General features: G+C 38.3%; 1 protein-coding gene across 1 annotated transcript in view; it reads left to right on the top strand.

Moving 5' to 3' along the window:
* MYO1D (myosin ID) overlaps positions 1 to 13,355 on the top strand; it is a gene marked incomplete at its 3' end in the record, with an annotated part of 342,027 nt that overhangs the window by 224,316 nt on the left and 104,356 nt on the right. Inside the window, exon 21 of the mRNA XM_079726329.1 lies at positions 11,820 to 11,974. Within this exon, the coding sequence (XP_079582455.1) occupies positions 11,820 to 11,974 (155 nt within the window). The remainder of the gene's footprint in view (positions 1 to 11,819; positions 11,975 to 13,355) is intronic.

Raw genomic sequence — 13,355 nt, 5'->3', positions numbered from 1 at the left:
CTCAAGCCTGAAATAATATTTTCCTTGCTTCCCTTCAGGCCCTTGTGACTACCTCCTTAAAGCCCCCCGTGATTCCACCAGCAGGGTCCTCAAGGCTCTTTCAGCTGCCACCACTTCCCAAAGCCAGTGTCAACTGTTTTAGTATTGTGTTACAGTAGTACCTCGCTGCTTCCAAATTTCAATTCCAGTCAACCATTGCTGTGTACCCAACCACCCCAGACTTAGTGGAGTAAAAGAAATGGCCATTTTATTTAATTTTTATTTTGTTTTGGAGTATAGTTGATTCAATGATGTGTTAGTTACAGGTGTACAGCAAAGTGATTCAGTTATACCCATACAAGTATCCTTTCTTTTTCAGATTCTTTTCCCATTTGGGTTATTGCAGAATATTGAGCCCAGTTCCCTGTGCTATGCAGTAGGTCCTTGTTGGTTATCTATTTTAAATATAGTAGTGTACCACCATTTTATTATGATCATGGATTCCATGGGTCAGGAATTTGGAAAGGGCACAGTGGGGCCAGTTCACCTTTGTTCCACAATACCTAGGACTTTGGTTGGGAAGACACAAAAGCTGGAAGTTACTCAACAACTGAGGCTTGGGATCATTGGGACCCTCATATGCTCACTCTTCTGGCGCTGGGGCTGGGAGGGCTCGTACCAGGACTGCTGACCAGAGGGTCAACCCTTGACCTCTCCGAGAGGCTTGAGATCCTCACAACACAGTGACCTCAGGATAGAGCCACCCCCTACATAGTGGCTCAGGGCACAAGCATTGCTTCCAAATGATGAGGGATAAACTCTTTATTTATCCCAAACTCTGCATTATTTCTATGACAGATCTGATTCGCTAAGATCTCTGATTTATAGCTAGTTGGGCCAAGGAGAGAGAGGAAGAGAAGGAGGAAAAAAGAGGGAAAGGGAGAGAAGAAGGGAGATCAGGAGAGACAGATGAACAGAGAACAGAGAGACAAAGCAAGAAATAAAGTCACCAGGCATCCTACAGAAAGTCAGAGCATCTGTCTTCCAAGCTTCTGAATGGAAAACAGAATGAACAGAATGTTCTCCATCGTTGAGCAGCCAAATCAATTTGTTAATTGAGATCAAAAGAGCATAAATATTATAACTCTGCCATCAAACCAAAGAACTGAAGTAGGGAATAGAAAATCCCAAAGGCCAAGTGTATACATCACAATACAAGCAGATACCTGAAGAAACGAAATGATTTTCGTACAATTTTTTGAAAGCTCTTTGTGTTTTAAGCACATCCCTGATTGGGGTGGGGGGCAGCCCCAAGTTAGTGAACTCCCTTGGAGGTGTTTGCAGAGAGCACTAATCACAGAAGAGAAGAGATTCCCCGACTCAAGAAGACATGGAGCAGCTGCTTCCTGGGAGTAAGTCTGGAACAAGAAGGCCCCAGAGTGAAAACTAGCCAGGAAGCCCTATAAAAAGGCATGCATTCTCCTCCCTGGTCAGACCTGGATGGCTTTAAAGGAGTTGATCACCATTTTAAAAGATTAACTCTTTTCAAAGTCACAAGAGCTCAAGGGCTCGTGGCCTATTCCATTATTAGAGATTTTTGTCATAAAGTATCAGGGCCTTTTCTCGTGATTCCCACATTCTCCAGAAGTCTTCAGTTTTTTGAAATTGTTGTTTGGGATCCTGGAATTTACTGCTAGCATTTTGAGGCCCCACAGTTTTCAGTGACAAAGCTTGTGCACACATGTACAGATGCAGACAGAGAAATAAAGATAGAATATGAAGCAAAAGAGGCAGCAAGCACAATTTGAAAAGATGCTTGCACCACAATGTTCATTGCAGCACTATTTACAGTAGCCAAAACACGGAAGCAACCTAAATGTCCATCGACAGATGAATGGATAAAGAAGGTGTGGTACCTATATACAATGGAATATTACTCAGCCATAAAAAAGAATGAAATAATGTCATTTGCTGCAACATGGATTGTCACACTGAGTGAAGTAAGTCAGACAGAAAAATATCATATCGCTTATATGTGGAATCTAAAAAAATGGTACAAATGAACTTATCTACAGAACAGAAATAGAGTCACAGATGTAGAAAACAAACTTACGGTTACCAGGGGGAAAGAGGGGAGGAAATTAGGAGATTGGGATTGACATATACACACTAATATATATAAAACAGGTAACTAATAAGGACCTACTGTATAGCACAGGGAACTCTACTCAATACTCTGTAATGACCTAAAAGAATTTTTACAAGAGTGAATATATGTTTTAAAAGACAGCAAGCAAAATGACTTGTGGTTACAGTGGACTTTGGGGAAGTATTAACCCTGTCCCTGTTCATGTCCTACAAAGTGAGGCTGAACCTAATCCAACAACTGTGGGTTTATAGCCTCAACATAATTTTTTTTTAATTATTGAAAACTGGAGATTAGAAACCAAGGATTATCTATCATTAAGAGAAATCAAATGAAGTTAGATTCTATTGCAATGAATCTTACTATGAGAAGAATATGTAGCCCACCAAAAAATAGTTTAAATTCCAAACCACCTATTTCAAGCAATTTGAATAAACCTATATTCTATTATTATCATATTTTAAATAGTTCCTTTAAGATTACCATTATGGCATTTGTCTGGTTTGTCACCTTCAAAGATTAACTATTTTCTTTGTAAAATTCTCATAATCCTAATGGTACAATTCATGAAAACAGAGAAAAGATAAAGAGAAAATTCAGTATTTTGTGAGTTTGTTCTTACTACAGTGGACCTCTGGCTTTCTAGGTCTAAGTAATGAGCTAATCATTTTAGCTCTCAAAAGCTAAGTAAGCCAATTTGACTTAGAAATATAGAACTAAGTCTTAAAAAAGAACATTCAGAGGAAACTCTCTGGCATGCTGGTAATGTTCTGTATCTTGATTTGGGTGTCAAAAATCATCCACCTAAACACTTAAAAGTCTGTGAATTTTACTGTACATAATTTATACCTCAATTTTTAAAATCCTATTTGACTGATGGGTCAAGATGTATGGAGTATTTTGGTGTGAGTAGGGTCATATGTTTTAATTTCCAGTTAATTCTTTTCTTACCTGCTATTTATAAAAATAGTAAAAGATAGACAGTATCTATTAACATACTCAGTCTCTGTCGTTTAAAAGTTGTATTAAAAGATCCAGGCCAAAGTCTCCATGCTCATTCATGATACTTGTTTCTAGTCCAGTAATAACTTTTCTACAGGGGAGGAAGTCTACTCTCTCCTTTATCCACAATGCTTTGCTGCCAAAGATTACCAGTGGTTAGAAAAAAGTTAAAACTAATATTGTAGGGTTGATATGATAATAAATACATTTGAGTATTTACCAACTTTCTATGGAGAGAGATACTGATTTATATACCGTGGAATACTGTAAAATAAAAACAGTACAAGGACACAACTTCATACTTGCCTTGAAAAAGCGAAAGCTGTCAAGCAAGGAGATAATTCTAGTGGGACAAACACACAGATGACGCATAAATGTGACCTATTAATCAGCTGAGCAATATGGATGCATTTCTTATTAGTGAACCATCCTTACACTTGTGAACCATGCCCTCTTGGTCATGGCGTATTAGCCTGCTGAATTGAGTTTGTTAATTATTTTGGATATTTGCGTCTGTCCTTGTGAGACTGGTCTCTAGGTGTGTGTGTGTGTGAAAGAGATCTTCATCAAGTTTTGCTACCAGGATTCAATGAAATGAGTTGGGATGGTGTCTGTTTACGTTCTAGAGCATTTTCCGTAGCATAGGAATTACCTGGGACTTGATGGCCTATACTACCATCATCTGTGCCCAGGAACATTTAGGAGAGTGTTTTCTGCCAACATAAAAAAAAATTCCCCTAGTTATGAATTGATTCTGATTATTTCATCTTTCTTTGAGTCAATTTTTAGTAATTTGTATTTTCCTATAAAAGCCTGCATTTCACAAATACTTAATTTATTAATAGGAAATTACAGATGTTATTCTCATAATTTCTAAAGACATCACACCTTTTCTTAAATCTCTTTTTCATTCCTCATGTTAGATATCTGTGTTTTTGCCTTGTTTTTTCCTGATTAGACCCTGCCAAGGGTTTGGTTCTTTAGTGGTCTTTTCAAAGAACCAGCTCTTGGGTTTATCATCTATATTGTTTTTCTCATTCATCGATTTCTGATTTTATCTTCACTAATTTTTACCTTGATAGATTTCTTTTGCTCTTTCTCTAGATTTTTGGTATTTAATTTACTTCCTTTTTTTCTTATTTAATAGCAAAAGTATTTAAGGCAATGTGTTTTCTTTAGAATATAGCTTTGGCTGCATCCATGAATTTTTTTTTTTTTTTTTTTTTTTTTTGCGGTATGCAGGCCTCTCACTGTTGTGGCCTCTCCCATTGCGGAGCACAGGCTCTGGACGCCCAGGCTCAGCGGCCATGGCTCATGGGCCCAGCCGCTCCATGGCATGTGGGATCTTCCCGGACTGGGGCACGAACCCGTGTCCCCTGCATCGGCAGGCGGTCTCTCAACCACTGCGCCACCAGGGAAGCCCCATCCATGAATTTTGATGTAAAATTCTCTTTCTCATTAACTTCTTCATTGTCTGTAGTTGCAACTATAATCCAGGAGTTGCCTAAAGAGATACTTCTTTTAAAAAATTCTCAGTGATAAGGTTGTGTTGTTAACCTTTATATAATTTCTAGTTTTACTGCACTGTGATTAGGGTCAGTGCATATCCTACTTTTTGTAATTGGGGAGAGGAATGTTACTTTTGGCCCAATACATAATACATATGTGTAAATGTTTCAGGGACCACAATAAATGTGTGTAAAAATTCCATGTAACTGATAATCAAATACGTTGATTATTCAACCACTCTCCATACTCATTTGCTTTTTGCCTGCTTGAACTGCCAAGCACTGGGTCATCCACTAAAATCACAACTTGGTCCATTTCTTTTGTATAAGAATAATTTTTGCTTTGTATGTTTCAGTACCATGTTATTCAGTGCATGAAGATGGTGGTTTTCATTTTTTGCTATATTTTTGTCAATATAAAATGAAAACGTTTTGGTTTTTGCCTTGGATTTTGCTTTGTCTGTTATTACTATTCCCATCCCTAGTTTCTTTCTGGTACGTCTTTGGCCATCCTTTCATTTTTGTTCTATGTCTTTTTGTTTTAGATGCATCTGTTATAACATCTGTTATAATTATAATAGAGTATAGTTAAATTTCTTTCTTGACCTAATCCGTGACCTGTTTTCATCCAATAAAAGAGTTGTATCCCATTCACATTTCTTGTAGAAACTGACAAATTTTGTTTTCTTAAATTTGATTGTGTTATTTAAACGCTTTCCATTTTTAATACTTCTGTGCTATTTCCTTCTTTTTTTTCTAGTTGCTATGTTGTTCAAGTTTTATTTATTCTCTTTTTACTAACGATTAGAAAGTTATAACATTCTTTTTACTTGTCTGGTTATGTTCACTGTTTGATCCTCCATAGGAGGAGGGTCTAGGAGAATTGAGTTAGATTAGCATCAGAGATTGTATCTGCCCTGCTCAAACCTTCAAAACCAAAGAAGAGGAAGGTTTAGATTTATCATAGCATAGAGATCTCACAGATTATGAAAAATAAGAAGACAACTAGTAGGGGGAAGCCCTGATAAGGAGTTTCACTTTTGTTCAGAGAACTTACTTGTGTGTTCTGGCTGCCCGAAGATAACTGAGGTAGGATCCCTTCCCTAACTAATGTATTTGCATACAATACCCCCCTTGGCATGACACTTGTGTAAAGCTTTTCAGATTTTGCTGGCATATCTTCTCTTAGAGTGTAAAGACCTTTGAAGGCAGGGGGTTTTGCTTATTTATCTTTTTATACCTCTGAGTTGCTCCTTTTTGATCCTTGCCACAATCTTATGAGGTAGATGAGGCACCTAGTAGGATCCTTATTTTGCAGAAAAGGAGACAGATGGCCTCCCCCAAAATTAAATGGTTCGCTCAGGCTCACACGGCTGAATTGAGATGAACACCCAGGTCATCCCTTACTCCACAGCTTTTTCCCATCTAGCATCCTGTCTCCCAGAACAAAAGAGACATCCTGGATGCTGTTTGTCCTGCCTTGGTGACAACAGGATCTTAATCTTTCATTATCTGTGCAGCAGAGGAAAGTAGGTGCTGTTTTCCCTCTTTTCTGCTGGGACTCTGGCATGCGCATAGGCCTGAGAACACACATGAAGAATTCCTATGCCCATCCAGGTGAAGCCACTCAGGTAGGGCGGAATAGGGAAGGGCAGGAAGGCAATTCCACACCCCGAGGTGGGAAGGTGGCTGAGAAAACAGTCATAGGCGCCTCTGCTCTAGCCCGACAGCATCCAGGAGGGGACCTTCTATCTGGATGGTTTCAGCATTCACTGCTGAATCGGTCCCTTTCCCCGGACCCCTGCAGCTAATGTTCCTGGGATATGCAGGCAGAGTTAGTGCTGTTAGAATTCTCATTTTATTAGGCTTTAATCAAGCTCTCCTGTGAAGTGCTACATAAATTTCATTTTGAATTTTGTGTATAAAATAAATGAGAGAGAAGGATCATAGACATAACATGTTTTTTTTTTTTTTTTTGCTGTACGCGGGCCTCTCGCTGCTGTGGCCTCTCCCATTGCGGAGCACAGGCTCCGGACGCTCAGGCTCAGCGGCCATGGCTTACGGGCCCAGCCGCTCCGCGGCATGTGGGATCCTCCCGGACCGGGGCACGAACCCGTGTCCCCCGCATCGGCAGGCGTACTCTCAACCACTGCGCCACCAGGGAAGCCCCATAACATGTTTTTTTAAACGAAAATGATATTTTTAATTTACTCATATAAAAATCATCTGGGGGTGGGGGAGGGAAGGATTGGGAGTTTGGGGTTAGCAGATGCAAACTAGTATATATAGGATGGATAAACAACAAGTTCCTACTGTATAGCACAGGGAACTATATTCAATATCCTGTGATAAACCATAATGGAAAAGAAATGAAAAAGAGTATATATATGTATAACTGACTCACTTTGCTGTACAGCAGAAATTGACACAACACTGTAAATCAACTATACTTCAATAAAATATTTTTAAAAGGAACTTTACAAAAAGCCAGTGTACACCAAACCAAACCAAAAAAAAAAAAATCATCTAAGTGTCAGAAAGATTGATACATTCTCTTATCCATGGCCTCAGAAAACCCATGATCTAACGTAGGTTTGTGAAATGATTTCCACCTCCTTGAATATTTTCCCTTCTCTCCATTGAGCGATGACCCTGGTATTCTTTAAAATCAACCTAAGAACTCACCTCCTATGAAAATTTATTTATGTGACATTTAGGGGTACTTATTTTTACAGCTTATGTTCATTTGTACATGATATTTGGAAAAGCCTACTGTGATAGAAAGAACATGGGTCTGGGTCAGTCTGCAGGCCTGAGTTCCAGTTTCAGGGTCTGCAAATCAGCTAACTTCTTTGAGCCTCACTTTTCTTATCTGTAAAATACGGGCATGAGACTAAATGATCTTCCAAACGTATGAACTGTTAAAGTGTCCTTCAGTTGTTGGGTATTTGTCTCTTCCACTCATCCAACTGGATCATGAATCCCCCTAGAACAGAGATTATACCTTCTGCATCTTTGGTACTTCCATCCCCACCCCCAGGCTGCCTGGCATTCTGCATTGCCCCCAGTGGGTCTCCTGTCAATGCTGATTACCAGACTGACAGCACCTGTGGCAGCCAGGAGGTGGCACTTTGGTATTTTCTGCAATAGAAGAACAAACCACAGAACAAGAAATCACTTGGGTTTCTGCTTTATTGACCAAGGTAGATCTGGGGATCAAAATAACCAAGGAGCTATATTTTTTAAATTTGCGTATAATAAATAAAATTGGCTTTTGGTAGTGGTGATTGTATACAGGTCTGTGGGTCTTAATACATGCATAGATTTCTGTAACCACCACCACAATGAGGATACAGAGTCATTCCGTTACCCCCAAAAAACTCCTTTGTATCAGACTCCCCCTGACCCCAATCCCTGACAACTGTATTCTAGAATATCACATAAATGGAGTCGTGGAGTATGTAACCTTTTGAGACTGGCTGCTCTCACTCAGCATGATGCCTTTGAAAATAAACCATGGTGATGTATATCAATAATTTGTATTATTAGTTCATTCCTTTTTATTGCTGAATAGCATTCCATTGTATAGATGTATCACAGTTTGCTTATTCACCTATTGATGGATATTCTGGTGGTTTTGGGACAGTTATGAATAGAGCTGCTGTAAACATTCATGTGTAAGTTTTTGTGTGAACATAAATTTTTATTTCTCTGGGATAAATGCCTAGGACTGAGATTTCTGGTTCATGTGGTAATTCTATGTTTAACTTTTTGAGTAACTGCCCAACTGTTTTCCCAATGATCGTACCATTTTACATTCCCACCAACAATGTATGAGAGTTGATTGTTCTATATCCTCTTTGGTATTGTCACTTTTGTTGTTCTTCTTCTTTGTTTTGTTTTTATTTTGGCCATTCTGATAGGCTTGTGGTGATATCTTGTTAGAGTGTTAATTTGCATTTCTGTAGTGCCTAGTGATGTTGAGCACCTATTTGCCACCCATAGGTCTTCTTTGGTGAAGTGACTTCAAATCTTTTGCCCATTTTAAGTTGACTTGTTTGCTCTCTTGTTGTTGAGTTTTAAGAGTTCTTTATATATTCTGGACACAGGTCCTTTATCAGATATATCTCTGCAAATATTTTCTCCCAGTCTGTGGGCAGTCTTTCCGTTCTCCTACCAATGTCTTTCTTAGAGAAAAGTTCTAAATTTTATGAAGTTTAGTTTAACAGTTTTTTTTCTTTTATGGGTTGTGCTTTTGGTGTCATTTCTAAGAAATCTTTACCCAATCCAAGGTCACAGAGATTTTCTCCTGTGTTTTCTTCTAAAAGTTTTATGGTTTTACATTTTACATTTAGATCTATGACCCATTTTGAATTAATTTTTCATGAGGTGTGAGATTTAGGTCAATGTTTATTTCTTTTGGCATGTGGATGTCCAAATGTTCTGAGTTATCCAAATGTCCAAAGTATCCTTTCTCTGTTGAACTGCCTTTGCATCTTTGTGAAAAATCAATCGGTCATATTTGTGTGAGACTATATCTGACTCTCCATTCTGTGCCCACTGATCTATGTTTTTATCCCTTTGACAATCCTTTTGACAATTACATTGTCTTGATTACTGTAGCTTTATAGTAAGAAAATCAGCTACTGTGAGTCCTCCAGCTTTGTTCTTTTTCAAATTGTTTTGGCTACTCTGGTTCCTTTGCCTTTCCATATACATTTTAGAATCAGCTCGTTGATATCTACCAAAAATTCTGCTGGGATTTTGGTTGGGATTGCATTAAATCTATAGATCGATTTGGGGGAAATTGGCAGTATTCAACAATATTGAGTTTTCCAAACCATGAACCCATTATTCCTCTCTGTGTATTTAGATTTTCTTTTATTCCTGTCATCAGCATGTTCATTTAATTTCTTTCATCAACATCTCGTAGTTTTCAGCTTACAGGTCTTACACATATTTTGTTATATTTATATCTAAGTATTTTTGGTTTTGAAGTTGTGGATGGTTTTGGTTTTAAATTTCTGTTTCCATGGGGCTTCCCTGGTGGCGCAGTGGTTGGGAGTCCGCTTGCCGATGCAGGGGACACGGGTTCGTGCCCCGGTCTGGGAAGATCCCACGTGCCGCGGGGTGGCTGGGCCCGTGAGCCATGGCCGCGGAGCCTGTGCTCCGCAGCGATGAGTGGCCCGCGTACCGCAAAAAAAAATAATAATAATAATAAATAAAATAAAAAAAAATAAATTTCTGTTTCCAGTTTTTCATTGCTGGTATACAGAAATATTTTTGTCTGTTGACCTTGTGTTTTGTGACCTTGCCAAACCCACTAATTAGTTCTGAGAGCTATTTTGTAAATTCCTTGGGATTTTCTACATAGATGATCATGTAATCTGAAAATAAAGTCATTTGTTTCTTCCCTTTTAAACTGTATGCCTTTTAATTTATTTAAACCTGCCTTAAGGCACTGGCTAGGGCTTCCAATATGAAGTTGCCCAGTAGCAGTAACAGTAGAAACCCTTACATTGCTCCTGATCTTTGGGGAAAACATTCAGTCTTTCACCACTTAGTAAGATGTTAGCTGTGGCGTTTTTGTAGATGTCATTCATAGGTTGAATTCTCTTCTAATCCTGTTTGCTGAGAGATTTATATCATGAGTGGATGTTGAATTTTGTCAAATGCTTTTTCTGCGTCAACTGATATGATAGCTTTCTTTTTTTATATATTTTTATTGGAGTATAATTGCTTTACAATATTGTGTTAGTTTCTGCTGTATAACAAAGTGAATCAGCTATAAGTATACATATATCCCCATATCCCTTCCCTCTTGCATCTCCTTCCCACCCTCCCTATCCCACCCCTCTAGGTTGTCACAAAGCATCAAGCTGATCTCCCTGTGCTATGGAGCAGCTTCCCACTAGCCATCCATTTTACATGTGGTAGTGCATATGTCATTGCTACTCTCTCACTTTGTCCCAGCTTCCCCTTTCCTGTGTCCTCAAGTCCATTCTCTACGTCTGCGTCTTTATTCCTGCCCTGCCACTAGGTTCATCAGTACCGTTTTTTTTTAGATTCCATATATGTGCGTTAGCACACAGTGTTTGTTTTTCTCATTCTAACTTACTTCACTCTGACAGACTCTAGGTCCATCCACCTCACTACAAATAAGTCAATTTTGTTTCTTTTTATGGCTGCGTAATATTCCATTGCGTATATATATGCCACATCTTCTTTATGCATTCACCTGTCAGTGGCTAGCAGGTTGCTTCCATGTCCTGACAGTTGTAAATAGTGTAGCTTTGGGTTTTTTTCTGTTGCTATGATGGATTACATTGATTGATATTTTTAATACAAAACTAGCTATGCATTCCTTAGATTGACTCCACTTGGTCATGATGCATTTTTGTTTTTATGTATTTTTGGATTTGATTTGCTGATATTTTGGCCATTCTAATTACATCCATGTTCATGAAGGATATTGGATATTGGTTTGTAGTTTTCTTGTACTGCCTTTGTCTGTTTTTGGCATCAGGACAGTGCTCATAAAATGAGTTGTGAAGTGTTCCCTTCTCTTCCGTTTTCTAGAAGAGATGTGGAGAATTGGTGTTATTTCTTCTTTAAATATTTGGTAGAATTTACCAAGGCAATCATCTGAGCCTTCTGGAGTTTTCTTTTTTGAAAGGTTCTTAACTACAAATTTAATTTCTTAAATAGATATAGCAGTATTCAGGTTATCTATGTCTTCTTGGGTGGATTCTGGTAGTTTATGGCTTTCAAGGGATTGTTTGATTTTGTCTAAGTTGTTGAACTTATGTGCATAAAGTTTTTGTAAATATTCCTTTATTATCCTTTTAATGTCTATGTGGTCTGTAGTAATAGCCCCTCTTCCATTTCTGATATGGGTAATTAGGTCTTCTCTCTTTTATTCTTTCAGACTAGAGATTCAGCAGTTGTATTTATCTTTTGACAGAACCAGCTCTTTGTTTCATTGATTTTACTCTACTGTTTTTCTGCTTTTAATTTTGTTAATTTTTGTTCTTATCTTTATTATTTCCTTTCATATGCTTGTTTCATGAAGCTCGATAAGGATTAATGTCATCAGAGTTACTGAGTAGAACCATTACAAACTATTTTTAAATTCATTCTTTTGAGAACCACCCTTACAGCTTCCATGCCTTGTCTCTTTGCAGTTGACTGGTCTGAGCGTCTCCAATGGGAAGGACCAACTGGTAGTGTTCCATACGAAAGACAACAAAGACCTCATCGTCTGTCTCTTCAGCAAACAGCCAACCCACGAGAGTCGAATTGGAGAGCTGGTTGGAGTCCTGGTGAATCATTTCAAGAGGTAAAGTTTGATTTTTGTTTAACTAAGTTGAATATATATGAAATCTTTCATCATAATTCTCACTGAACTTGTTTTGTGCCAATTTTAGTGTACTGAATTATTTTCCTTCTTAAGGAAAACTTAAATCATCTGTTTCCCAGAAGGCACAATTAGCATCCAGCCTTAGTTTCAAGATTAGGGATGATCGTCTACTTTTCCAGCCTCCAGCTGAACCAACAATGAGAGATTCCCCCAATGGTGATTTCTTCACTGCCAATCCAAATGTAATTAAATCCAAAAGACTGAAAACTTACTTTATCTTCTTATTGTCACAGCTTCTCATTTACCCCACATATAATCAGTTAGAGTAGCTACTATGAATGTAAACAAATTAGAAGGCAGGTTTAGGATGACATGTAGGTCCACAAAGACTAAAGGGATTCTTTTTTTTTTTTTTTAATAAAGTGATTTATTTTCTCACAATTCTGGAGGCTAGATTTTGAGATCAAGGTGTATGCAGGGTTTGTTTCTTCTGAGGCCACTCTTCTTGGCTTGTAGATGGCCATCTTCTCTCTGTGTCTTCACATGGTCTTCCTTCTGTACATGACTATGTCCAAATTTCTTGTTCCTTTAAGGATACCAGTCATATTGGATTAAGACTCACCTTAATGACCTTATTTTGACTAAAGGGATTCTGAAGAGGCAGTTACCTCTGCAAAAACATGGAGTCATGAGGGAATGTGGCATTGTCTGAGAACTTCATAGTAGCCCTAGGCGATACCTGGGGTGGTTGTTTATGTCTGTGTAGTGAACAGTGATGTGAGAGATATAAACAGGGAGCAGACCCTGATGGTGATGGGGACGAGTGAATGGATAATTTTAAGCAGAGAAGTGACTTGTCTGGTTATTTATTAGAGTTGTTTTAGAGATGGGGTTTCTCTTCCCAAAGGAGGTCATGGAGTATTTGGAGTTGGGTGTTTCTCTGACTCCAAACTCAGATGTTCTTCCCATTGTGGCACACTGTCTCTGCCACCCCACCACCCTGATGCCAGAAGGAGACCACTCCTCCAAACTCAGGGACTGAGAAATGAGCCCAGTGTCCAGTTCCTTTTCTTCCTAAAAGACATTTACTAAGTTGCCAACAGTAATCTAGTTCCTCATGAGTATTTCTTTTCCTTTAAGTTTAGACATGGCTTTTCGCTAAACAAAGGCATATTTAGAATCTGATGTCCACACGTCTAATTCTGCTGTGTTCCTTTTTACTGATAAATGTATGGTGTATAATTTTAAAAGTGAGCTGCACAGGCCATTTATTTTATGTTCTTAAACCTTGTATCCTAGATCAAAACAGATCTTTAAATATCTTATATAATTAAATGTTTTTAAACACTATAAATAAAAT

The sequence above is a fragment of the Hyperoodon ampullatus genome (genome assembly GCF_949752795.1).
Source record: "Hyperoodon ampullatus genome assembly, chromosome: 19".
NCBI classification, from domain to species: domain Eukaryota; kingdom Metazoa; phylum Chordata; class Mammalia; order Artiodactyla; family Ziphiidae; genus Hyperoodon; species Hyperoodon ampullatus.
The sequence above is the reverse complement of the archived record's forward strand: the minus strand, read 5'-3'. Positions and strand labels throughout refer to the sequence as shown.